General features: G+C 48.5%; 1 protein-coding gene across 1 annotated transcript in view; it reads right to left on the bottom strand.

Annotated features, from left to right (window-relative positions):
* Positions 1-45: 45 nt before the first annotated feature.
* CPNE9 (copine family member 9) overlaps positions 46-26,189 on the bottom strand; it is a 50,208-nt gene continuing 24,064 nt past the window's right edge. Inside the window, exons 8-14 of the mRNA XM_083155948.1 lie at positions 24,180-24,226; positions 22,708-22,889; positions 21,928-22,055; positions 20,901-21,003; positions 12,010-12,067; positions 2,076-2,149; positions 46-743 (exon numbers count right to left, since the gene is read on the bottom strand). Of these exons, the coding sequence (XP_083012074.1) occupies positions 561-743; positions 2,076-2,149; positions 12,010-12,067; positions 20,901-21,003; positions 21,928-22,055; positions 22,708-22,889; positions 24,180-24,226 (775 nt within the window). The 3' untranslated portion in view covers positions 46-560. The remainder of the gene's footprint in view (positions 744-2,075; positions 2,150-12,009; positions 12,068-20,900; positions 21,004-21,927; positions 22,056-22,707; positions 22,890-24,179; positions 24,227-26,189) is intronic.

Here is a 26,189-nt window from a genome sequence, read left to right on the forward strand (position 1 = left end):
GTCACCACCGCCAGGATGGAACTGCGGCTTCTCAGAGAAACACTGTTTAGTTTAAAGGTTTATTTGTATATATCTTGAGACAGATGAGGACTACAGTATACAATTCCTCAGAAAGCACAAATGTACATCATTTGTATACTTTAAATTCTGAAAAGAAAAAAAAAATTCTTAAATACTGTACAGCGTGGCCCACTGAGCACTTTATCCATTCATAGTGCAAAACCTGACAATCCCCCCCCCCCCCCAATCACCGGTAATGCAGCTGTCAATGACACCAATGCCGCCCATTGTCAGTGGACCACCAAGAGTCTTGTGCACAAGAAGTACAATCTTGCCTTCGGAAGGATCCAGTGATATTAATCCAGGGTTAGAAATTCCAGTCCGTATTGCATAACCCCTGAAGTGTTGGGGTACAGCTAGTTTATTAGAGATGCGATTGACAGGCATATCCCATAACTAAGTGCCGCACTGAGGGAGAGGAGATTGGGAGATCAAAGCAAGACCCTGTCCTTTTTTCAGATGGCCCCCATTCTGTGCAGGATGGAAAAGCGTGGTCGTGCTCAGATGTGCGAGGGGAGGTTCTGAATGGGGGCGGATGGCGGCAGTGGACGGGGCTTGATCTCACGGGACTTCATGTAGGAGAGAAACTGCTCCGGAATCTCAGCTAGGACGTCCTTGGCGAGTCTGGCCATGCTCAGCACTTGGTTCCCGGAGCGATCCACATAATCGCGGAATGGCACAAACTGTACAGGAAGGAAAACAAGCAGTGAGGTGTAAAATATCAGAGCCCGGAACTTTCATGACTGCAATCCAAAAAATATTTCATGATGATCCCAACTGACAACTCCAATGACCACACCACACCACTGCTAGATGTCACATGACCACACCACTGCTAGATGTCACATGACCACACCACTGCTAGATGTCACATGACCACACCACTGCTAGATGTCACATGACCACACCACTGCTAGATGTCACATGACCACACCACCGCTAGATGTCACATGACCACACCACCGCTGGATGTCACATGACCACACCACTACTGGGTGTCACATGACCACACCACTGCTAGATGTCACATGACCACACCACCACTGGGTGTCACATGACCACACCACTGCTAGATGTCACATGACCACACCAGCGCTGGATGTCACATGACCACACCACCGCTGGATGTCACATGACCACACCACCACAGGATAATACATGTCCAGATCATCAGTGGATGTCAATTGTCCAGACCACCATTGGAAATCAAATGACCAAACCATTGAAAAGGGGCAGAGAAGTGCATCTCTGGGTCCCATAGCAAAATCTGTGTGCTCCGATGAACTGATGCCATCTTAATATAGTCAGTGCACCGTATAGGCCAGTGATGGCTAACCTTGACACTCCAGCTGTTGTTGAACTACACATCCCAGCATGCCCTGCATCAGTTTTACTATTTGGCCATGCTAAAACTGATGCAGGGCATGCTGGGATGTGTAGTTCAACAACAGCTGGAGTGTCAAGGTTAGCCATCACTGGTATAGGCTATAAATTGGATCTTCAGATCTCTCCAGGGCATTCAGTACTATGGTGATGCATGCGCAGCAGTTATGTTGGGTCAGAACACGGCAGTGAAGCAATACTGTTCACGTTTTTACTCCTGGTCAGGGCAGGTTCTTATCAGAGCCCCTGTCCCAGCAAAATAATGTTGATAAATAGTTCAGAAACTCATTCCTTTCGCAACGATGTGTGGCGATAAGAAAGGTCACTTTGTTGTGGCCCCCAACTGCCACCAATTATAAATACAGTGGGACCCAGACATCTTAAATGTAGTGCTCATCCCCCAACACACACACACGGGCTCCTTCACATAGGTACAAAACCAGCATAGGGGCACAATGTGAGCTAGGGGACTGTATGTGGTATAATGAGAGCGGGGGGCACTACAGTTGGGAGGGAGGACTGACGTCATCAGACAGCGCTTGCTCAGAAGACTCGCAGCCCAGCGAGCAGGACTGAATAGTGCCCTTTATGTGAAGTGCAAAGCACTTACGTACTGTGTACATGTACTGTACCTGCACAATGTCTCTTTCTGCAAAGCGGCCTCTAGAAGAGACGCGGACCTCATCTCCATCCAGTTCTTCCATCGCTGCAAACATCAATAAGAGAGAGTCATTAATCTTACCCCCGAAGAGGAATTCTGATCGTTTCCCGCATAAGCAACATTCCGAACCACGAAAGAGCGCAAGCGGCGCCACAAAGTCCTCTGCACACTGTACTACATCTCCTGTCCTTCTGTTGTGTACATTAATTACATCTGCTACAGTATGTGAGAGCTCAGCCGGCTCTGTGCGCAGTTTCTCAGTTGCGGCTGCTGTGACCAATGGTTGCCAGTAGGTTAGGCCGCTGCCTCTGAGTGATATTTTTGCTTCTGCACATGTGGATCGTATGTGACGTAGGCATCACACAGTACTCACAATAGCGCTACAGCATCAAAGATGTCTTGTTGGCCGTTCCTTGGTGGTGACAAGGGGGAGCCCTAGCGCATGCAAGTTCCCCATTTTGGGCGTGTCACGGGGTGATTTGCATACTCCTACACTCAATCGAACACATAGGAGGCAGATTTAGACCTCAACGTCGCTCACATTTGTAATATAAATTCAAACCAAAAAATATTGTGTACAGTAAATAAAGATTATATTTCCTACATAAGGTAACATCACAGGTGCTTACGATTAAAAAGCTTTGCTTGCCAATTTTCCCACCTACAGATGGAGCCGGCCTAGTTCTTGCAGGGGCTGGCGATTCTATTGCCAGCCCCTGCCGGTGGCCAGCTCTCGCCAGGGGCGCTCGCGCACGCCCTGTGGCTACGGTGATTTCACCGCCACCCGCCGCCTCCCCCGGTGCCCCTCGCCACCCCCCCTTTCCCTGCCCATCTCCCTGAAGAGGAGACGGGCAGGATACCGCCGCCACGGCGCCGTCCGGAAACTGGGACGTGCGTGCGTGTGAGACGCACGCGCGTCCCAGTCACATGGAGCGCCTCTGCGCCGGCGATCGCCAGCACAGTCATGCTGGTGATCCCCGGGGAAGGAAGAGAGGCACTCCATCTGTATTTCAACAAATTCACTTGGCACTCAAATGGTTAATACAGTAATTGTACAGTAGGGTGTGGGGCCACTTATAATTTAAGTGAGTGACAAGTGGGTGGGAAGTGGTGGGGGAGTCGCCCACCTTTCAGGGGTCTGGGAAGGGCACCCGATTTTTATAAAAAAAAACAGCCATTCCAGGAGGGTATGTAAGTATGAGCAATCCCCCCCCACTTTAAGAATAAATGATATATCAGTATAAGGGAAATTATAAAGGTTATTTTTTATGTTTAATGTCTAAGAATCCTGCCAAATTGCAAGGAGGTGAGGCTGCTATGGAGGGATTCTGCTGCCAGGCGACAGAGTGTAAGATAATATATGCTGTATAATTTTATATAATAGAAAGATGCACATCGGAATTTCAGAGATTTGCTGTTGGCGATCTAATTTGCATCAGAAACACCCAATGTCAAATCCGGCCAATCACAGCGCACAGAACACGAACAAGCCAATCGGTAATGTTTCATGTCTATAACTTCACAATGCTGCTGTATAGTTTGCAGAACCGGGTAGGAAATGCGCTTCGGTGCCCCGATTCTAAGCAGATTCCAGATTTGCTGCCATCAAGGACATACAGTAAGGTCGTTGCGCAACTTGAAATAATTCAGTTTGAATTTGAAACAAAAAGCACAAATAGAATTTTATGGCATTCACACATTTCTAGCAGTCGCTGTGATGGCCCAATCTATTTATACTCTGTCTTGCATTATATATCTCTGATCAAAGCAGCTAAGGATCTCGGGGGTGATGACCTTGTGCATATAGTCCTATGATGATTGGGAGGGGATCTCTCTGTTTCTGACGCACATGAGTTCTGCTGCATGTATTCAGACAATTGGAATGATGGCGGTACTAATCACTATTAACCATAACCCATTAAGCCACAATAACCTGCGGCAATCCGACCTGGGTAGCAACTAGGGTTGGATACAGGGCCGACCTGGGTCACTGTGCAATGTGAATGGTTTAAACCCGGGCACAGTAACCCCGGTTGTGCCTTTACCACTGGATTGGCTGCTTGGGGATTACATCATCTCCAAACAGTGGCGTATTTTTAATGGGCACGGTGTGAACCCCCCTGGGACTGTGTTGGTCAGTGTGCGTGGAGGGCAGCCAGTTCTGTGAGGCAGGGGGCGGAGCTGCTGACAGGACAGCAAAGGGGTGGGTTGGGATGGGGGCGGAGCTACAGAGAAACATCCTGTTTGGGGGCATGGCCAGCACAATCACATCATCGTGGCCCCGCCCCACCATGCACTGCCAGTATTTCAGGCATTGCACAGCAGTGGGTGGGGCTACAATGGCACGTTTCGCATCATTTGGTGAAACTGCCAGCATTCCGGGAGACATGCCTCCCTTTCCAGGGGGCCGGGAGGGGGACCCAATTTCTGCGACCCTCCCGGCCTTTCCGGGAGGGTAGGCGACACTGCCAGTACCCTATAGCACATACCCCAATTGTGCTTTAGATTAATCCTCTAATAGGCCAACAGTTTATCAAACATTGTGAATTGCGACCGATGGTCACGATGTTGATCCAGCGCTGGGTCCTCGGATACAGCACTCAGATCCTCACTAATACTAACAGGAGGCGTCTACCTCCTACAGGCACCTCCTGCTGGATTTGCATTTTACTTATACTGAGTTGCGCAGCTGCTTCCTTGAAAACAGGGATGAGTCCCTCAGTACTTGTGATGACCTCAGTACAACCCTTCCGCCCTGATTATCTTACAATATTCCCTAATAACCTTTTATGTACTGTAATCCTCACCTAATATGTGTAAAACACTCCCTGTGCAATATGTCCATGCACAATAATGCCTTCCTTCAGCATTAAATATGAAGGGATATTAATATTGCACCACAGCGCAGAGAGGGAGAGGACGCATTCTGCTGTGTTCATGCATAATATAGTGGTGGCGGTGTGAGGGTGACACATTATATGTGACATACAGACGCTCCGTCCTGGTGATTGTCCATTATACAGTTACGGTAATGAAAACTTCACTCTCCTGTGGGGACAATGAACTGATAGGAAACAGGTGAGGAGGCTGCTTCTCTCTCTGCAGAACAGAACAGGCTTATCACCTACAGTGTGCCGCTTACCTCACACTTGCCTACTTTTGAAAACTAGTTTCAGGGAGATTATAGCAGAATATTGCACAGCGCCTCATTGAGGGGGCGTGTCATACTCCATTAAAAGGGCGTGTCTAGTTCCATATATGGAGAGATTGTGAAAAGAAATTGTGAACGTGGCACCTAGAAGCGTGGGTGTGTACTGCTACATCTGAGAGGAATTTTTTACAATTACTTATATCCAAATGTAGATGAGCCCCAAAGTAGTTAGTTACTATACTTGGTAAAGTGCTAGGAAATGGTGCTGATGATTCAATGTAAATGTATCTATCTCTCATTCCTTTTTTCCCCAAAAATGTAACAGTGTAATGTGGGCTAGGTGAGATGAGGGAGATTGCTAGACTAATGAGGGAGAGAGGGAGATTGCTGCTATGTCAGGGAGTCTCCTGCAGAATGCAGGAGGGGAGGTAACTATGATGTAACAGTGTAATGTGGGCTAGGTGACATGAGGGAGATTGCTAGACTAATGAGGGAGAGAGGGAGATTGCTGTTATGTCAGGGAGTCTCCTGCAGAATGCAGGAGGGGAGGTAACTATGGTGTAACAGTGTAATGTGGGCTAGGTGACATGAGGGAGATTGCTAGACTAATGAGGGAGAGAGGGAGATTGCTGCTATGTCAGGGAGTCTCCTGCAGAATGTGCAAATATGGCTTATCTCCCTCACACTTATTTACTAATTAGTCATACATGCATCGACTGGTGGGCAATAAACGGAGGCTTGCTTAGGGTAGGATCATTTTAACAGAAAAGGATTCATTTAAATAAAGACCACTTGTATAGGTGACATGTACAGTATACAAAGCATTACATACTAGCCTCAACCTATATCAAAGTTGATTTTGTGGTACTTTTTAACACTTTCTTAATTAATGCTTCTTTTTTTTTATCCCCACAGCTTTGCGGCTATGGGTAAAAACCTGAAACCGGGCATCACCCTGTCTGCACATGCTCCATTCATTAATCTTTGTAATTTAGAAGCTTTTAGTGTCCAGTCCAGGGGGCTGCCTGTCTGGTGGGTGTCCAGTCCAGGGGGCTGCCTGTCTGGTGGGTGTCCAGTCCAGGGGGCTGCCTGTCTGGTGGGTGTCCAGTCCAGGGGGCTGCCTGTCTGGTGGGTGTCCAGACAGGCGGGGCTGCCTGTCTGGTGGGTGTCCAGTCCAGGGGGCTGCCTGTCTGGTGGGTGTCCAGTCCAGGGGGCTGCCTGTCTGGTGGGTGTCCAGACAGGCGGGGCTGCCTGTCTGGTGGCTGTCCAGTCCAGGGGTCTGCCTGCCTGGTGGGTGTCCAGTCCAGGGGGCTGCCTGTCTGGTGGGTGTCCAGTCCAGGGGGCTGCCTGTCTGGTGGCTGTCCAGTCCAGGGGGCTGCCTGTCTGGTGGCTGTCCAGTCCAGGGGGCTGCCTGTCTGGTGGCTGTCCCGTCCAGGGGGCTGCCTGTCTGGTGGCTGTCCAGTCCAGGGGGCTGCCTGTCTGGTGGCTGTCCAGTCCAGGGGGCTGCCTGTCTGGTGGCTGTCCCGTCCAGGGGGCTGCCTGTCTGGTGGCTGTCCAGTCCAGGGGGCTGCCTGTGACACCAGTCACCAGTGAGAGGAGGAGGGAGAGAATAGAGCGTCCCTGTATAGTCCGCGAATATAGTAAAACCAGAACGGTTGGGACCATACATAGACTGTAATCTCCCCTTCCCCATGTCCCCACTGAAAGCCTATCGATGGTCATCCATTTTCTTTGACTGACTGGCCCCCAAAACAAAAGCAAAACATTGGTTTTGCTGTGCCATCGATGAAGGAAAACCATCTGGTTCTCCCCCATCGATGGCAAAAGTATTCAACATCAACCATAAACCATGGATGATTTTGAATCATCGATGGTGGACGGCCATCCCTACTTTGCCTCCACCTCACATGTTGTTCCATGCTGCCTTATGAGTTAAGCTGCTTGTGGCTGGACAGAACTGAGTTGTTTCTCACTCTCGTACAGCTTCCACCCTTGTCCTTTCCTCACCCTGCCGTTCTGTCCTGCTCTTGCTGTAGGCACGGCGTGCGGACCATACGCCCCAGTGACACTTGTTGGAGAGACGGTTTAGCATCTCCGACAGAAGAGGTTAAAGTTGCCTATTTGATTTGGATGTTAGAATGGTGAATTTACAATCTAGCTTTGATATGAAATGACTGGTATTGTGTGCAACGGTACAAAAGCCACTAACGCCCCTGAAGGTTTAATAACCCTGGAACATTCCGTAAATCCAGTATAAATGTGATATACTTTAGTTTGTGATCTGCTTTCATTACACTTTATCTGCCGCCAACAGAACTCAATCTTATAATCCCTCACATGTTCCGTCCTCTTTTATTTTCAGAGAGGAGGATGTGTGACAAAGAGGAATGTAATTCATCCGTTCCGCTGCCGAACTTCTCTAGGTCCCTGTCCGTGTGGCTTGGTGCCCTCTTTCTTTTATCTTCCTAAGGGGCCATGTATCAACATCGGGCAGCATCACACAGGGGCGTAACTAACTATTTAGCGCCCCCCTGCCGCATGTGGGGGGGCGCCCCCCCCCCCCGCACCTAACCTGCCCCCCCTTCTTACCCGCGGTCTGCGTCTCGCCCGGCTCTCTTTCGGGACGGTCCCGGCCGGCTCCTGCTGCTACAATGAAAACGGACTCTTAGAAAATGGCTGCCCCCATACTGCAGACAGAAAACTGTCTGCAGTATGGGGGCAGCCATTTTCTAATTGTCAGTTTTCATTGCAGCAGGAGCCGGCCGGGACCGTGACGCCAGGAAGGTCCCGACAGAGAGCCGGGCGAGACGCAGACTGCGGGTAACTATAGCCCCGCAGCCCCCCCGGTGGCGCCCCCAATTTCTCTGCGCCCCCCCGCCACCGCGGGGGCTGCGGAGCTATAGTTACGCCACTGGCATAACAGTGGGTCCCGGGGCTACCGATTTCTGAGATTGCAGACCACAATGCCCCGCCATTGGGGTTGGCCTGGGGTCAGCAATAACCACGCATGCACTGACCCCTCGGAGCCCCACCCAAATTGCATTGCATATGCAATCCAATAATATATGGGCCCCTAAGTATTTTAGGGCTGCTTCATTTTTTTGAGGGGGGATGGGGAAGGGGGGGGTGTGGAGGTTTGGTCGACTATAACAAATCTTTAGGTCTCCACTATTGTGACACTGGATGATTATGCTGATTTCATTCATTTCTGAAATTTTACGGACAAATTCTTATTCCTGTTTCTGAAACTAGTAATAAGAATGAAGGGGTCAATTTGCCAAGATGGGAGTTCTATTGAAGATATGATGTTGCCCATAGCAACCAATCACATTCTACAGATTCTACTTTAGATAGCCCCTTCTAGAAGATAATCAATATTTCTGGCTCGGGAAATTTCTGGCTCGCCCGCGGCCTATTGAATACAGCCGTTCCCGACAGCATTGGAAGCAGATTCCGACAAAACAGATCCGTCTTTACAACAAATTCAATCTCTTTGGTCGGAAATGGTCTTAAATTGTTGAATTCGCGGCCGTTTTTTGCCGACATGCCCGCTTTCCGACACTCGACAGTCGGAACGTTGAATTCCGGCAGTCAAACTGGGTGAAAACGAGCCGGGATTCCAACTGTCGAGATGTTTCGACAGTCAGAATCCGGGATTGAATACCGCCCATAATCTGATTAATTGCTATGGACCACATCCCAGCTTCATCTCCCATTGTACTAAATTTACCCCTAATTATCTGACATACAACAGACGCCAGTGCTGAGTACTACCACAAAAAGACACCTAGATGTAGGATTTGTGTCAGCTAGGCTTTCTTGTGACAACTACTTCCATTGTGTAGTTGTCACACCAACCTCCTTTTTTAATGTTTGGCAATTGCAATCAGATCCATAAGGTTCTAGACAACATGTTGGTTTGGACCATCAGAGTGAACAATGAGCCCTAGGTAGGAGCTTAGGTTGTGTAATAGATGATCAGGCTGGAAACGGCTTTAGCTCAAGAGTCTTGTTAGGTGAAAATGAGAAAACATTCTAGGTTGTGGTCAGCGGCAGGACCAGGGTCGGTGACCCCGAGTAAGACCAATTGTATCACCCTTTGATACTGCACATGGCCTAACAGGAGTCCTCCTGCTGATGTCACTATGGGGGTGTGGCCTAGCAGAAGAGCCCCAATTTCTGCCCAAAAAGGGGCGTGGCCTCGCTGAAGGGGTATGGTCTCTCCGAATTCCCCAGTGACATCACTATTTGGCCATGACCTAGCAGGAAGCCCTCGATTATCTCACTCTGGGTGCACGCCTGGCGTCCCCGGAGATGCGGAACTGCCACCGGAGACTAGTGTCTGCAATGCCGACTCCTTCTCAGCGATAGGAGCCGGGTGTTGCAGGATGTCCGGATAAATCACACAGCCGGGGGCCAGTGAAGCAGGCTTTGGCATGCACAAAAAATAGGGCCAACAACAAATGCCAGCAGCATGTCAGTCAGTCTCTGGCGTTTGAGGCACTGTGAGTGACATCACAGCCCCAGATCCGCAGTGTGGCATCTGTGCATGCGCTGGAAATGTGCGTAAACATCAGATGTATGTACATTTCTGAAGTAGGCCTAATGAGCTCAGTCTGCAGCCATTTGGTTGTGGGGAGGGAGCGGCGACAGCAGTCGTTTCATAAAATGGAGTTTTGTGGGAATGCTGAAGCCTGGGCCTCCATCTTAGGACTGAGCCTCAGCGACTGAGCTGCAGCGGCCATTTTGTGTAACCTCAGGGTCACTCGGACATTGCTGTCCTCGGATACATCACAGGATCACACATGCATGCAGGAGACGTCGTCTACTTATACCAATCGCCTCCTGCTGCACCACAATGTAGTTGCTGTTGGAATGAGCCCTGAAACCGACGATCACCTCACAAGTGTACTTTTACCCTTAACTGGGGAGCCACAAGTTTCCTCATACTATTCCAGAGCCATCGCCCTCCATGCATATTTTACAACTTCATAATTGAATTTCCTCAACCAGTTTTTAGGGAGAACAAAAGGAAGGTTAGGAAAAATCTATTTTTAAAATGGCTTCTTTTCACTGCTAATTCTCATTGGGCGCATTTTGGGAAAATCTATATTTGGCCAGCGACGTGAAATCTTACATTCTGCTGTAAATATGTATCCAGAGAAGAGCGCGCTAATTACTCTGCGCACTTCGGATGAAATGACTTTGTAGCGTACCTGAGAGCTTCAGCTGGGAATTACGCTGTTATTACCTCCTCCAGGCTATGTAATACCTCAAGGGCAGGCGGCTGCCTCAGAATGTCAGCATTTAACGCTTACTCTGCTGCGTCTTCTACCTGCTTCCCGGTGGGATACAGATGGTAGGTAGGCAGTAAAAATGTTGACAGCTAATAGGTCGGCATCAGATGGTTAACATTGAATAGGACATTAGGTCGAAAGATAATTGGTTGATAGTGACTTACATTAGATAAAAAAAAATGGTGTCAACTTTTTTTTTGTGTCGACCACATTTTAAATGTGTCAACCTTTTGACTGTTTTTTTATCACCCTACCCCGCTTCCTGGGTTACCTTGACTGAGCTATAATGAATTATTTGCTGTGATAGTGCTTATATCATGGGTCCTCAAACTGCGGCCCTCCAGATGTGGTGAAACTACAATTCCCAGCATGCCTTGCCACAGTTTTAACACTCCCTTATAGGAAAACTGTGGCAAGGCATGCTGGGATTTGTAGTTTCACCACATCTGGAGGGCCGCAGTATGAGGACCCATGGCTTATATAGTAGCATAAGACATTATGATATGTCAGGGTATGTACGAATGTATAGGTTTACTGCTGACATTTTTTATTTGTTGACACCGTATTTGTGAATACCATAAAGTTTGAAATGTCTATAGATACTGTTATGAAGGACTGAGGATCCCCAGGGCAATTGCAACATTACCATTATTCCTAGCCTATAATTTTACAGCGTCAGTATAATACACACAGTGTACAATCAGGGAGAACAATGCAAACAAATTAGGATGAGCAATTGAACAACAAACAATGAAAAGGAAACGGAGAGGGAACAGTATATCAGGAGACACGTTGCCAAGCAACGGCATATAAATGGAGTGGTTGCCAGGCAATAGCCCCCTAGGAGGAGACATCATGTTACTTAGCAACTGCACACTGGTGACCTTATTCTGGTTTGTTCGCAACCAGCGCTTGTTCGCACAGGGACCGAAGTTTGGTGTATACGCAGCCACAGTTCTGCGCATGTGAATACGCCGGGTGCGTGCGGCCACAGCGAACAGACTGTTTGCTGGGTGCACTCACCTAAGACTGCGGCTGTGGGGCGGTGGCGGATAGTCACGCCCACGGGAACACCCAGCGGTTCATGGGCGTTCCCATGTTAATGCTGAGCGCTCCAATGGTAATCGGGCCGTGATGTCGGTGCCGGAGGAGGACAGCTGACATCACTGCGTCTCAGCTGCCCGCCCACTTCCTCCCGAGGGTGCACGCAAATCTAATTGACATGAGAGACATACCACCTTTCGCAGGGCGGGTTCCGGTTGACACACAAGGGTGCGAATTTGCATCCGAGTGAATCAACCTGAATAATCCCCTGGAAGTAGACAGGTTACAGAGCAACAGCTCAGCCAACTAGCTGGAGACATGTTGCCAGGGCAACTTGCTGTGCACAGTACAAGCGGACTGGTCGCTAAGCAATGCATGGTATAGAACAATGCTATTATTATTGCACAGCTCACCATCAAACTCTGCTGGTCCAACTCCAACTATGATAATGGACAGTGGTAACGATGAAGCCTGAAAAAACAGCAGAAAGTGTATAAGAAAATTATACCGCAATGGTCTCTGTGAGGAGACATATCGAAGGCAAAGGTATATTGGGTAAATTATCACTGTGGTCATTGTTATATCATTGTTTATGGCTGTGTTTTATTTCACATTGCACCCTCAAAATGTTATACTGTTGCCTAGAATTAAGGCCCCCATACACTATGCGACTTCTCCGAGGGGAGAAGTTGCATGCGATGCCCACTGAACCGCCCAGGAAGCAGGATCAGGTATGATATATCGTATGCCTTCCTATTTCTGGCTCCTGGGAGGCTGAGCAAGTCAGAGGTCAGATCGGATTGGATGTCAAACACAGTGGCGTAACTAACTAATTTGCGCCCCCCCCGCCGCAATTTTTTTTGCCTCCCCCTCCCTTCGGCGCTTCCCATGCCCATACCTGCCCGGCCGCATCTGCGGTCACGGTCCCGTCTCTCCCAGTGCCGGCTCCTGCTGCTATAATGAAGTGACTCTTAGAAAATGGCTGCCCCCATACTGCAGACAGTTTTTAAGAATGCTAGAGTGTCAGTTTTCATAGCAGCAGGAGCCGGCGCCGGGACAGATGGGACCGTGCCGGTAGGCCAGGTACTGGCAGACAGCAGCGGGTAACTATAGCGCCGCAGACCCCTGGCGCCCGCACTCTCTCTGCGCCTCCCCGCCACCGCGGGGGCTGTGGAGCTATAGCTACGCCACTGGTCAAAGACATGCGATTCCGCCGGAATCGGTAAAAAGTGGCCAATTCGCACTAGTTACAAAAAAAGTGGTAGAAGTAGAAGCTAAACAATTTAAAATGAAAAAGACATCACATTTAATAATAATAAACAGTATGGTACACTAAAAGAATACACAAATAAATGAATACAAAATGTGAAAAATACAAGGCACCTCTGGCACTTTGCTGAGTAAGTTGTATAATTATAGGGATCCAGAGAGCAAGTGAGTGCTGGGCGCCACTTGTGTATAATGTTTATAATATGCCATAAAAAGTGGTAATCATTTTTATAAAAAAAAATCAATAAAAAAAAATCGATAGAATATTCGTTAAAAAAGTTTAAATCATTTTCCTAAAATGCAACAACCTTAAGAATAAAAGGTGTCTGCTCACCCCTAAAGATAAAGGGGGGTATTCAATGTCAGGGGCACGGCTGTCGAGCTAGCGCGACAGCCGTGCCCCTGTCCCGTTCTCGGTTAGCTCGCCTGGAGCTCGGCAGTCGGGATTCAATGTCCCGGCAGCCGGCAGCTCGTCACTTCCCGGCTGTTCTCGGCAGAACGAGCCCGACAGCTAGAGATGTCGGGCTCGTTCTGCCAGGAAACCCTGTTAAATGCTGTCGGGGAAGACAGCATTGAATAGGGCCCCGCAGCCATCTCCCCCGTCGGGAGATGGCTGCGGGAGCTCGAACGAGATTGCATACCCCCCAAAGCCTTGGTATAAGGCTATGTACAGTTATATGCCAAAATAATATTGTTGCTATATATGAGGACAGCAGATATTAATAAAATTTTTTTTATTCAACCACTTAATAGAAAAAAGGGAGATACTTTACATGAGTATGACAAAAACAACATAAGTAAGGGTAATCCAAAAATAAAATTGCTGGCTTAAAAAAAGTGCATAAAAAGCGACAGATATTGGTATAGAAGTGGGGTAGCTTAACGTTTTAGGAGGTCGGAGGTACTGTAGATTATGCAGCACCCAACGCGTTTCGTCCTGTAGACTTCATCAAGGGGTCTACAGGACGAAACCAAAATAGTGATATAAAGTGGCAGGTAGAATTCAATGTGGGGTAAGGGAAATTCCAAACCACTGCATTTAAGGTAACTGCTACTGAATTAGGCCCCATATACACTCAAGCCTAGCTATCCTTAAAACCTGGACTGTTAAGGGTACATTTACTAAGAAGGGAGTTCAATTAAAGCTGTTGCCAATAGAAACCAATCAGATTGTACTACTTATATATTTAGCACCTTCTAGAACAGGCATGGCCAAACTGTGCCCCTCCAGTTGTTCTGAAACTACAAGTCCCATCATGCCTTGCCACAGTTTTACTATTAGAGAATGCTAAAATTATGGCAAGGCATGCTGGGATGTGTAGTTTTCACAACTGCTGGAGGGTCACAGTTTGGGCATGCCTGTTCTAGCATACCTCCCAACATGACCCATTCCAGTAGGGACAAGATGCTCTGTTCCTGGACTCCCATGCCACTGGCAGTTGCAGAGTTTCAGGCTGCAGCACAGTCCAAAATTCAGATAGGGGAGCCCCACCAACTGCCACCGTCTGGGACTCACTGGCAGGTATGGCTCCCTCCCCTATTTGGATATTGGACAGTGGCGCAGTCCCACCTCTGCAACTGCAACTGGCAAGGAAGTCCAGGAACAAAGCATTTTGTCCCTCCTGGAATGGGTCATGTTGGGAGGTATGGTTCTAGAAGATCGAAAGGATTTGATTGGTTGCTATGGGGTACATCCCATCTTTAATAAAACTCCCATCTTAGTAAATGTAACTTGCCTTGATGACATAGGTTGTGAAACACTGCATTAACCTGCCAAGATGTTGAGTAAGTCCCTATGGTATTGCTGGACAAACTTCCTGACAGGAAGTCCTGTGTGCATTGGCAAATGCCGCTCCCATGGGTAACTCCTAGTCTGTCACATAAAACAAGCTGCATTTGAGGTTTGTTTTTGCTTTAAACTGTTCTATCTACAGAGACAAACGTTTGAGTGCGTTATCGTTGCACAAGATGAAAGAGAGTGAAGTAAATGATGTGCACACAGAAATTAGACAATGCTTCAGGCCACCATTATAAGTCCTGAACCTCTTGTGGTCCACAGGCAAGAAGAACAAGGTCTAGAACGATGATACCCTTGATGCTGGCACTGATTGATATAGGCACACTCAGCATCCTCAGAGCTCTCCCCTTCCCAGTAAAGTCTCTTTTGTAGTCTCCCCGCTGCACGCAGAGTCTCTCTCTACATAAAGTCCCTCGCACTCGCTCTGCCGGATGATTATTATTATTAACCTTTCTTCATTTTAATTGGAATTAATGTCAACTCTTCATTAAAGTAGATTTTCATCAGCAGCAAGAAAGAACCTTTCTTCATTTCCCTGCCCAGTGGGAGCACACATTGTAGATTTTAGACTTTAATTGTTCTTCTCTGCTACTTCCCACATTGCTCAAGGAATAGACTTGTCTTGCACAGATTTACCAATTTATCTCCAGCGGCTCCCTGCCCCTCCGCCTGATAACCCCGCTCGCTCATCGCGGTGTTTTCTTTGGTCCTTATTAGACCCTATGATTTTTATCTCCATGGTCCCTGCAGTGAGGCTTCACTTGACAGCTTATTTATCATGTAAATGCCTTTAGTACTTAAACACAGAGGAGGAAGTTCATTCCAGTCGCTTGGAGGCAAGATGGAGTTTATTGCGCCCCCTAAGAAAAAGGACCATCGGGGCTCAAGCTCCGCTGTGTGGCAAGGGACGTGGGTTAGGATCATAGGGGTAAATTTACTAAGACGTTCTACTGGAGATGGGATGTTGGCATGGGCAACCAATGAGATTCTGGGTGGGATTCTCTAAAGCAGAAATGCGGTAAAAACCCCGTTATCTGGGTTTTTACTGCATTCCTGTATTCTCTGTTGCCCGTCCGCAGTGGCAGCGCCAGTGGCAAACGCAGGATTTTCAGAAGGGGGTTTCCAGAGGGGCGGAGCAAAGCACGGAGATGGACACTTAGGTGACACAGTATATGCCGGGTCAGTTAAAGTATTATAGATAGACCAAATGTATATAAATAATAATATACACACACATATATATATATATATATACATACATAACAGCAGTGTAGACCCCTGGGCATAGCAATGTATTGGGGCCCCTACCGATCCTCCAGCAGTAGGGGTGGGGGAAGTTTTGATGTCCCGCGACTGGTAGGGGGTATTATATCAACCGCTCAGCATGTAGGGCCTGGATCAGTAATTTCCACTAATTGCCCCTTTACTGCACAGATGCTGGGAGAAGGGGGCATTGGGCTGAATGAAGGGGCCCTAATACATTACTTCCAGGGTGGTAGAGGATGTTTAATACGCAGAGGAGGGGTGTATAGTGGAGTTGGCTTATTATTCATAATTTTCTGGTGGGAGGACAGCTTGCTTGACTGCAGATATCTCCAGTTCCCAGAAATAGATTTCTTAGATTTTAATGGAATTAAAAACTAGAGAATCCCACCTACCAAATGGTATTATGGACTAGGGGATCAGAGTTCAGGAGGCAGAGCAATCTGCCAATGAGCATATAAAACTACATACCAGGTGTGTGGAGCTGGAGCAGTAACCAGCTGCTGGAAGGTTGATATCTCTGGTTCTGGGAACAGTAGAGACAAGATACTAGTGTCCATCAAAGGGGAAGAGTCTCAGCTTTTGGAATATATCCTCAGAAAAAGTCAGAAAGAACCTGAAATATCTGACTGGGAAGAGCAATTAACAGGCTTGGATGGGGACCACTGCTTTGAAGTCAGATATCTCCGGTTCCCAAGGGCCGATTTTTAAAATTCGTGTACCCATGGAAAGAGGAGACCCTCAGCTTTCAGCCTAGGGCCCTTAGACTCCTGGGGGGGTTTCTGGGTACTCAGAAACCCCCCCCTGCGTGCGCTACTGAGCGCTGAGGAGGGAATCGTCCGCAAAAGCTGGCGATTCCCTGCAGAGGCCTGTGGGCTTCTTACCGCAGCGTTGTGTGAGGGATCCGTCACGGATCCCTCCCAGCATGCCCCACGCTCGGCGCCGGGCTCTGTGCATGCGCAGATGGACTCCCGGGTCTCAGACCTGGAAGTCCAGCGCCCGAGCCGCATCGCAAGGGACAGGTCTTACCGCAAGAGCTGTCACTTGTGTTAGTGATCGTATATGTTAGAGTATATGCGAGGCCCGGCGGAGGGGGGTGTTAGGGGGCTGCGGATGTTAGAACATCCCGCCCTATATCTATTATCTTATAGAAAGTGCTAATAAATAAGAAGTAGAATCTGATTGGTTGCTTTGGGCAACATCCTATCTTCAATATAACTCTCACCTTAGTAAATTTACCTCATGACATTCAGCCGTCTGCAGCACGCAGAATCAGTGCTCACCGTGGGTCCTATCTCAGTCCAGCAGCAGGTTCAGTCATTCTGCATCAGATCCGGCACCCAGGTTCAGTAATTCTGCATCAGATCCGGGCACCCAGGTTCAGTCATTCTGCATCAGATCCGGCACCCAGGTTCAGTAATTATGCATCAGATCTGGGCACCCAGGTTCAGTCATTCTGCATCAGATCTGGGCACCCAGGTTCAGTAATTCTGCATCAGATCCGGGCACCCAGGTTCAGTAATTCTGTATCAGATCCGTTCACCCAGGTTCAGTTATTCTGCATCAGATCCGGGCACCCAGGTTCAGTAATTCTGCATCAGATCCGGGAACCCAGGTTCAGTAATTCTGCATCAGATCTGGGCACCCAGGTTCAGTAATTCTGCATCAGATCCGGGCACCCAGGTTCAGTAATTCTGCATCAGATCCGGGCACCCAGGTTCAGTCATTCTGCATCAGATCCTGCACCCAGGTTCAGTCATTCTGCATCAGATCCAGACACCCAGGTTCTGTCATTCTGCATCAGATCCGGGCACCCAGGTTCAGTCATTCTGCATCAGATCCGGGCACCCAGGTTCAGTCATTCTGCATCAGATCTGGGCACCCAGGTTCAGTCATTCTGCATCAGATCCGGACACCCAGGTTCAGTCATTCTGCATCAGATCCAGGCACCCAGGTTCAGTAATTCTGCATCAGATCCGGGCACCCAGGTTCAGTAATTCTGTATCAGATCCTGCACCCAGGTTCAGTCATTCTGCATCAGATCTGGGCACCCAGGTTCAGTCATTCTGTATCAGATCCGTTCACCCAGGTTCAGTAATTCTGCGTCAGATCCGTTCACCCAGGTTCAGTAATTCTGTATCAGATCCATGCACCCAGGTTCAGCAATTCTGCATCAGATCCGGGCACCCGGGTTCAGCAATTCTGCCTCAGATCCGGGGACCCAGGTTCAGTCATTCTGCATCAGATCCGGGCACCCGAGTTTAGTAAGTTGGGTTAACTAAGTCTGATGATGCAAACCTTGGACCTGTCAGACCTTAGGAGAACGGTGCTGGGTACTGACCCCATTCCATCTCCCAAACACACAGCATGTCAATCATGCTGCAGCTGACAGTGTGCTAAGAGCAACATAACATTGCAGAAGGGTCTTGCACCTGTGCAGACCCACAACCATCAATATCATTGGAGTTGCGTTCAAATATGAATCAGGTCCAGGGCTATTTTTCAGTAGGCTCCAGCAGGAACTGAGGCCCTTATTCTAGTTCACTCTTTCTGACAAAATCTTTCTTAGATGGACAAAACCATGTGCACTGCAGGGGGGCAGATTTAAAATGTGCAGAGAGAATTAGATTTGGGTGAGTCATTTTGTTTCTGTGCAGGGTAAATACTGACTGCTTTATTTTTACACTGCAACATGGATCTCACTTTGAAGTAAAACCCCACCCAAATCTAATTATCTCTGCACAAGTAATACCTGTCCCCCTGCAGTGCACATGGTTTTGTCCATCTAAGAAATATTTTGTCAGAAAGAGAGAACTAGAATAAGGGCCTCAGTTCCTGCTGGAGCCTGCTGAAAAATAGCCCTGATCAGGCCCTTTTGTACACAGCTGCTGTGCTAAAATATGCAAAGCAACACTAAGTATATAGACACCCACTGATGGTTTCTCTGATCCGATGCTGAATTAGAAGCCTTCTCAGGATGCCCGATGAAATCGCGCTACCGGGCCTGGTAAAGCTGCATCCATCTTGGATTCAGCACTCCCAGAAAAAGGGGCCGACATGCTCCCTTTTTAGGAATGCTTTGAGTTCCCGCTCTGTCATTGCTCCCAAATGCCGGGACACCACGACAGACATGCAGAAACAGATCTGCACATGTGCAGTGCGGATCCTCTGCAAACATTGGGGGATCATTTAACCGTCATGTGTAAACATGATAACAGAGCACACCTTGCAATGATTGGACAATGTAAGACAGCTGTAGCACAGACTTGTCAGATGGTTTGGGAGTCTCCCAGTGTATCCTAGCAGAGTGGGCTGGGCTTAATTATTTAATAACTACAAATCACGTCAATTTAGCCTCATCTTCCTCAACATGTTGCAGAATGGTGGGCAGTGCCATTGTCACATTACCAGGGCAGCCATCAGGTATTTTGGGGCCCGGGACTCATTTCCAGTCCCCCCCCGACACACACACTTCCTCACTTGGCTTACCGTAACCCGGCTCCTGCTCCCCCATCTCTTTTTCCACTGAGCTGCAGCCCGGAGGTCCCAGAGCGCAGGATTCTTCTCAGGATGCCGGCAGCCAATTAAAATGCAGCACCGGCTGTTATTAGCCCAATGTCATTAGCCCAATGTCGGGATCCTGACTGCTGGGACTCAGACAGCGGGGCAAGCGCAGCAAAGCCCCTTGCGGGCTCGCCATGCTGCGGGCACAGTGGCTAGCTATGCTCGCCACCTATTTTATTCTCCCTCGAGGGAGAATAGCTGCTGCCCGTCTGTCTGGGTTTTAGCAGTCGGGATTCCGACGTCGGTGTAAAGACTGTAAGAATCCCGACTGCTGGTCAGTCATCGGGCACCCGGTGAGCCAATCAGAGGTCGCATACCAGCAGCTGCTCTGATTGGCTGCCAGTACATGAGCTCAAAAGCCAGTGCAGCATTTTAATTGGCCGCCGGCGTCCTGGGCTCAATAAGCCTGCGCTCTGGGACCTGCTTTGTTCAGCGCACTGAATGCAGTGCAGCAAAGGCAGTCGGGGGGGGGGGGTTGCGGTCGGCAAAATGAGCTGCCTGGTCCCTTCCAGAGGCTGGGGCACAAGACAGCTGTACCCACAGCCCCCACTATTGGCGGCCCTGCACAATACCCTAACTCCTGCACTTGACTGCCCGCGAAGCAGACAAGCTTGCTGCAGGATTGTTACAACTTAATGACACAATTACAATACACACACACTTCTTCTCTCCCTTCATAAGATAACATGGAGGATTAACAAGGAGACTCTTAAAAGAGAGAGTGCACTTGCACATCTAAGAGAGACAATAGAGTGATGAGTCATGGCACAGCATCACCTAGTGTCTGCTCAGGATATTGTCACTGAAGCAATACAAGATGATGTTATACTCCAACATTCCATCACTTTCAGATTATTTATTTTTCTCACTGAAGGTGATTGGGTTCAATGGTGGCGGATTTCCCACTACAAACAAGGGGATGCCACTTTCTGGTGGCAGCACCCAAGGCACCCCCCCCCCCCCCCCTTCCTTGACCACTGCCACCCGCACCCTGCATCAAAACCATTAATCCTTTATTTTTGATGAAGCACCAAAGTGGGGAATTACGGGCGTCAGTTTACAGGCTAGAGATGCAGGGGGCCCCAGCTGTCATGTAGGGGGGCGGAGCCTGATCCAGCAGCGGCAACATCATATTGTCTGTCACCGCTTGTCACTGCTACTGGGCAGCTCTGCGGCTATACTCACTGACAGAGGTGCAGTTATGGAGGGTATCAGACAATAATATTGAGTGTAGGGGCAGCCTGACTCCTAAATCTCCACCTGATTGAAGGAATAATTTGAAACCGCAACACATGGTGCCAGCCACTTCTGTTTTCTCCTCCAAACATATGAATAGTCAATCAGTGGTTTGTAGATTACAACTGTCATCGATAAACGAGTAAATCTAATCATAAGAGTGCATGGACTTACGTTTACAACCGCCTCTTTGGTCTGTACCATATCAGAGATGACTCCGTCGGTGATGATCAGGAGGACGTAGTACTGAGACCCATCTGTTACCTGACCTGCAGCACTGAAACGGCATAGAGTAAGGATAGCACACAACAACCACAATGTTATCCAATCAGTATATTGGGCCTAATGCACACGGGGCGACGGGAACTTAGAAATGGGGCTGTATATGCCCGATAACCCGCCGGACAATAACTGTGTCTATCAGTATTACGTACAGTCTGTCCAGGGAACTTGTAACCAGAATATATGTTCAAAAGTAACACTGCCTGCCGGGTGTGCGAATGCCCGCCCCCCACTACACGCCGAATGTCCCCGTAGCACTGCGAATGATGCAGGCTTGTGTGCGGGCCCAAAATAATTTGATAATCATCAACCATCGAATGATGTCTGTAGTGCTCGCTACTCTAAGTCAGTCTCTGGTGACTTAGCTTAGCGGCTACCTGCTCCGAGAAAAGTCCGGTGACATCAGCCGCCTCCCCCCTGAAGGCAGGTGGCCGTCTCGGTTTGCATGGGGACAGCCAGTGGTTTCCTGGGCGCAAACAGCGTTTTGGTGGGTACGCCCAGGAAACGCATGCGAGCGTCCCCTGCCCGCCTCCAACATGCCCCCCCCCCCTTTGCGAGCTCCTCTGAGGCTTTGCAAGTCCCCGAAGGCGCCCGCATAGAAGCCCTGCACATATGTGCATAAGCGAAACGCATATGCACAGAGCTTCGTCAATGAACTCCCTGTGCGAATTATATATATATATATATATATATATATATATATACTGTAGACTACAAACTGATAAATCCAAGCTACCTGAAACCACTTCCATTTGTATTATACAACTGTTACTAGAATTTTATATTTCCTTGGATTGTGTTTCCAGTAAACCTGTTTAAACTGGTCTGAAATACTGATATGGATCCAGCCACCATAGTGACAACAGTTGGAAATCTGTGGAAGTATTTGGTTTAAAAAGAAACAGTATTAACTTCTTACCTCGCCACCTGATTAATAACCGGAGCAAAGTTGGTCGGACCGTAGAGCTGAACCGTCCGCAGACTTTTGAAGTACGCCTCCAGCACACCCTGTATGCCCACACAGTTCGGATTCTCCACATCACCATTCTAAGAAGAAACGGAGAGATCCAATGTGCAAATCCCGTGTTCCCGAGGTCATGTAAAGGAAATGTAATAGGGTCCGACATTGTCGGAGGCGAGGAATGCCAGCCAATCTTGGACATTATTTCTTTAAATTGCAATCATTTACAAGGCAAAACCATGGCTCGAAAAAAAATGGCCGCTTTGAATCGGCCAACATCCCCTGCCAATCTCAGACCGGAAAACGTCTGAAGGTTCTAAAGAAACAGATCTGGAATCTAGTCATATAGTGATTTGCCTTTTTACAAAAAGTTGCGATATAATTGCAAAAATCGGTGTATTCAGGGGGAAATTTACTAAGATGGAAATTCTATTTCACATGGGATGTTGCTATAGGCAACCAATCAAAAGCTACTTCTTTTTTATTTAGCAACTTTTAGAAGATAATAGATAATATCCCATAGCAACATCGCATCTGAAATAGAACTCCCATCTTCGTAAATTTCCCCCTTAGAATCCAAATAAAACCCATTAAAAGCACCATAAGGAATTAATAAATGAAATGATAATTAATATTGCTCAGAGCAGTATGTTCCAATATAAAACGCATGTGTAGATTATGCCTATTCTTCTTCTCGTGTCACATTACACTAAATTAGGTCAGAAGACGTTTACGAACCAGTGGGAATTCATGGGAAATTTTGCCATCTGGTGGGATCTTGGCGCCGAAGCCGTACGCTGGGAATAGTTTGTCACTGTCGTAGTCCTGGATTATCTCACCCACGGCTTTCAGTGCCATGCCATATGCGTTTAGCTGGTAGGGATTCATGTAGTGCAGAGAAGTGGGCTGCGAGGGGTTACCTGGGGAGACGGGAGAGACAAACAGCAATGTTATCCAGAGCACTGCACTCTGCAGGCTTGTACGATAGATGGAGGTGGGAGGATATTACTACAGGTGTTTATACATGTAACATGCCAGGCTGACAGTATTGCAGTATTTAATAATGGGCTTTATAACAACTTGATTTTCTCCTATTGTATTGAGTTGCAGCAGAATGGATTGTAACTGGGACTAAGTGAAAACCAGAAACGGACGGACCCCGGAACACCGGATCGGACTATCAAACTCTGTATTCCGGAGCTTGTATTTTCCGGTCCTTTAGGGCCTGTCCACTGGTGTCCAGTCCGAGGAGTGCTTGTGATAGCTTTCACCGGGGACATAGGGAAGGGGAGATTACAGCCTCCTCGTATGGACCAGACTGTTCAATTTTTTATTACATCCCCGGACCATGCAGAGAGGCTGTATTCTCCCCCTTCTCCTCTCCCTGGTGACAGGTGTCACAGTAGCCCCACCGGAAAGGACACCCCCCGGCAATGCAACCCCCAGCCTGGACACTACAAGCTCCAGAATGACAGATATTGATGAATGGAGCCTGTCCGGTCCGGCGTTTTGGGGTGCTGTCCGGTTCCGGATCTTACCTATACCCAGTAGTGTAACTAGATACATGTGGGCCCCATAGCAAAAGTTTGTAAGGGCCCTAATGCGCTGAAAAAATGTATACAGCACATGATACTTTGACAGACAAAGTGGGCCCCTCTCAGCTCTGGGCCCCATAGCAGCTGCACCCTCTGCACCTATGGTAGCTACGCCCTTGCCTATACCCATTGTAAGTTTCACCCCAACCGGGCGGTACTCAATGGCAGTCTATTTGAGTCCTGCGCTGAACCCCCACCGCTACAACTGCCGCTGCTTATTCTGTTTATTTCAATTTGCACTGTGATGTATTTTGCCATCAAGGCCAAAAATAGCAGCTAGTTTCCAGGCGTGGGGATGGCAAACATTTAAATGCTCCCTTCAGGTTTTTTTTATTCGCGAGCGCAGCGTCTACAAATAGACCATCTCCGCTGCCGCTTGCATGGGAGTCAATTGAGCGCTTCATTAAGAAAGGAGTTAAACTGACAACATCTGCAAAGCCAGATACTGAACTAGCCCTGACCGGTCAACCCGCTTCTGTGTTATCATAGCAACCCACTCGTGTCGTCTCCGTCCTCCCGCCCAGGTCCTTGTTATTTTCGTGCCAACGAGAGTCTCACAATTAATTGGAGTAATGGCAGAAAGTGAAGGGGGGGAAGATAGTGCTTCACACTCACCGTTCGAAGCTGTAAAATCAATGGCGACTGTGAAGTTTAATTGCGTCCTAGAGAAGACATAGAAAAAGTAATTGCAGAGGTTTCTACTGCTTGGTATACGATATCTGTGATGTGATGGCTAGAGAGATCATTTTCCAGGTTTGCTTCCCCTACAACCTACTACAGTATATACAACAAAATGATAAACAGGAGTGTGGTGTTCACATACTAAGTAATGATGGCTGTGATTATGGAACTGTAGTCATGTAGTAAGTAGTATAATCTATCCTCTTCCTTTATCCTGTATAAGTGTTTCCCAAACTCCGCTGTTACAGTCAAGGTTTTAAGGATATCCAGGTTTGAGTCCATATGTACTATATAAATCAAATTGACTGAGGTACTAATTAAAACACCTGTGCTTAAGCATGGATACCCTTTAAACCAGAAGTGGCCAAATCAGTCATTGAGGCCTTACAACAGTTTATGTTATCCAGGACACCTGTGGATCTGTAGAATGTGTTGGCTAGGAATGAATGCAGCACATATTTAAAAATGTGACCGTTAGTAACGACTGTGCACCAGCTAGGTGGTCTAAGAAATGTGACAGTTAGTAATGACTGCACCTGTGCACCAGCTAGGTGGTCTGGGAAATGTGACAGTTAGTAATGACTGCACCTGTGCACCAGCTAGGTGGTCTGGGAAATGTGACAGTTAGTAATGACTACACCTGTGCACCAGCTAGGTGGTCTGGGAAATGTGACCGTTAGTAATGACTACAGCTGTGCACCAGCTAGGTGGTCTGGGAAATGTGAGTTAGTAATGACTGCACCTGTGCACCAGCTAGGTGGTCTGGGAAATGTGACAGTCAAGGAGCCCATAGACGCTCCGTTTTTGCCGGCTCCGTTCTGTACTATGCGATGCGCGCTCCCGCGCATCACATAGTACGGTACAGCGGCGTAACTAGTTTTTTTGAGCCCCCCTGCCGACAATGCAGGAGGCGCCCCCCGGGTAAAAAAAACACTGAGCGGAGGGGAGCCGGGGTACGGCGGGGGGGGGAGGGGGGTTGTGTTTGTGTGTGTGTGACGTGTTTGTGTGTATGTGTGTGTTACCTCTGGCCGCATCCATCTGCGCCGGGTCCCGGCTCCCGTTTACTGCTGCTAATGAAAAAGTGACACTTGGTAAATGGCTGCCCCTATACTGCAGACGAAAAACTGTCTGCGGTATGGGGGCAGCCTTTTTCCAAGTGTCACCTTTATGTATTAGAAGTGCTGCGGCTGCAGCAGTAGCCGGGACTCGGGAGAGCTGGGACCCGGTGCAAATAAAACCACCGGCGGCAGAAGGCAACTAGTGAGTAACAATAGTCCCGCAGCCCCCCCGGCACCCACATACCCTCAGCGCCTCCCCGCCACCGCGGGGGCTGCGGGACGATAGTTACAGTGACAGTTAGTAATGTGATAGTTAATGTGACAGTTAGTAATGACTGCACCTGTGCACCAGCTAGGTGGTCTGGGAAATGTGACAGTTAGTAATGACTACACCTGTGCCCTAGCTAGGTGATCTGGGGAATGTGACAGTTAGTAATGACCTCACCTGTGCACTAGCTAGGTGGTCTGGGAAATGTGACAGTTCGTAATGACTGCACCTGTGCACTAGCTAGGTGGTCTGGGAAATGTGACAGTTAGTAATGACTGCACCTGTGCACCAGCTAGGCGGTCTGGGAAATGTGAGTTAGTAATGACTGCACCTGTGCACCAGCTAGGTGGTCTGGGAAATGTGACAGTCAAGGAGCCCATAGACGCTCCGTTTTTGCCGGCTCCGTTCTGTACTATGCGATGCGCGCTCCCGCGCATCACATAGTACGGTACAGCGGCGTAACTAGTTTTTTTGAGCCCCCCTGCCGACAATGCAGGAGGCGCCCCCCGGGTAAAAAAAACACTGAGCGGAGGGGAGCCGGGGTACGGCGGGGGGGGGAGGGGGGTTGTGTTTGTGTGTGTGTGACGTGTTTGTGTGTATGTGTGTGTTACCTCTGGC

The sequence above is a fragment of the Crinia signifera genome, chromosome 8 (assembly GCF_055691185.1).
Source record: "Crinia signifera chromosome 8, ASM5569118v1, whole genome shotgun sequence".
NCBI lineage: Eukaryota > Metazoa > Chordata > Amphibia > Anura > Myobatrachidae > Crinia > Crinia signifera.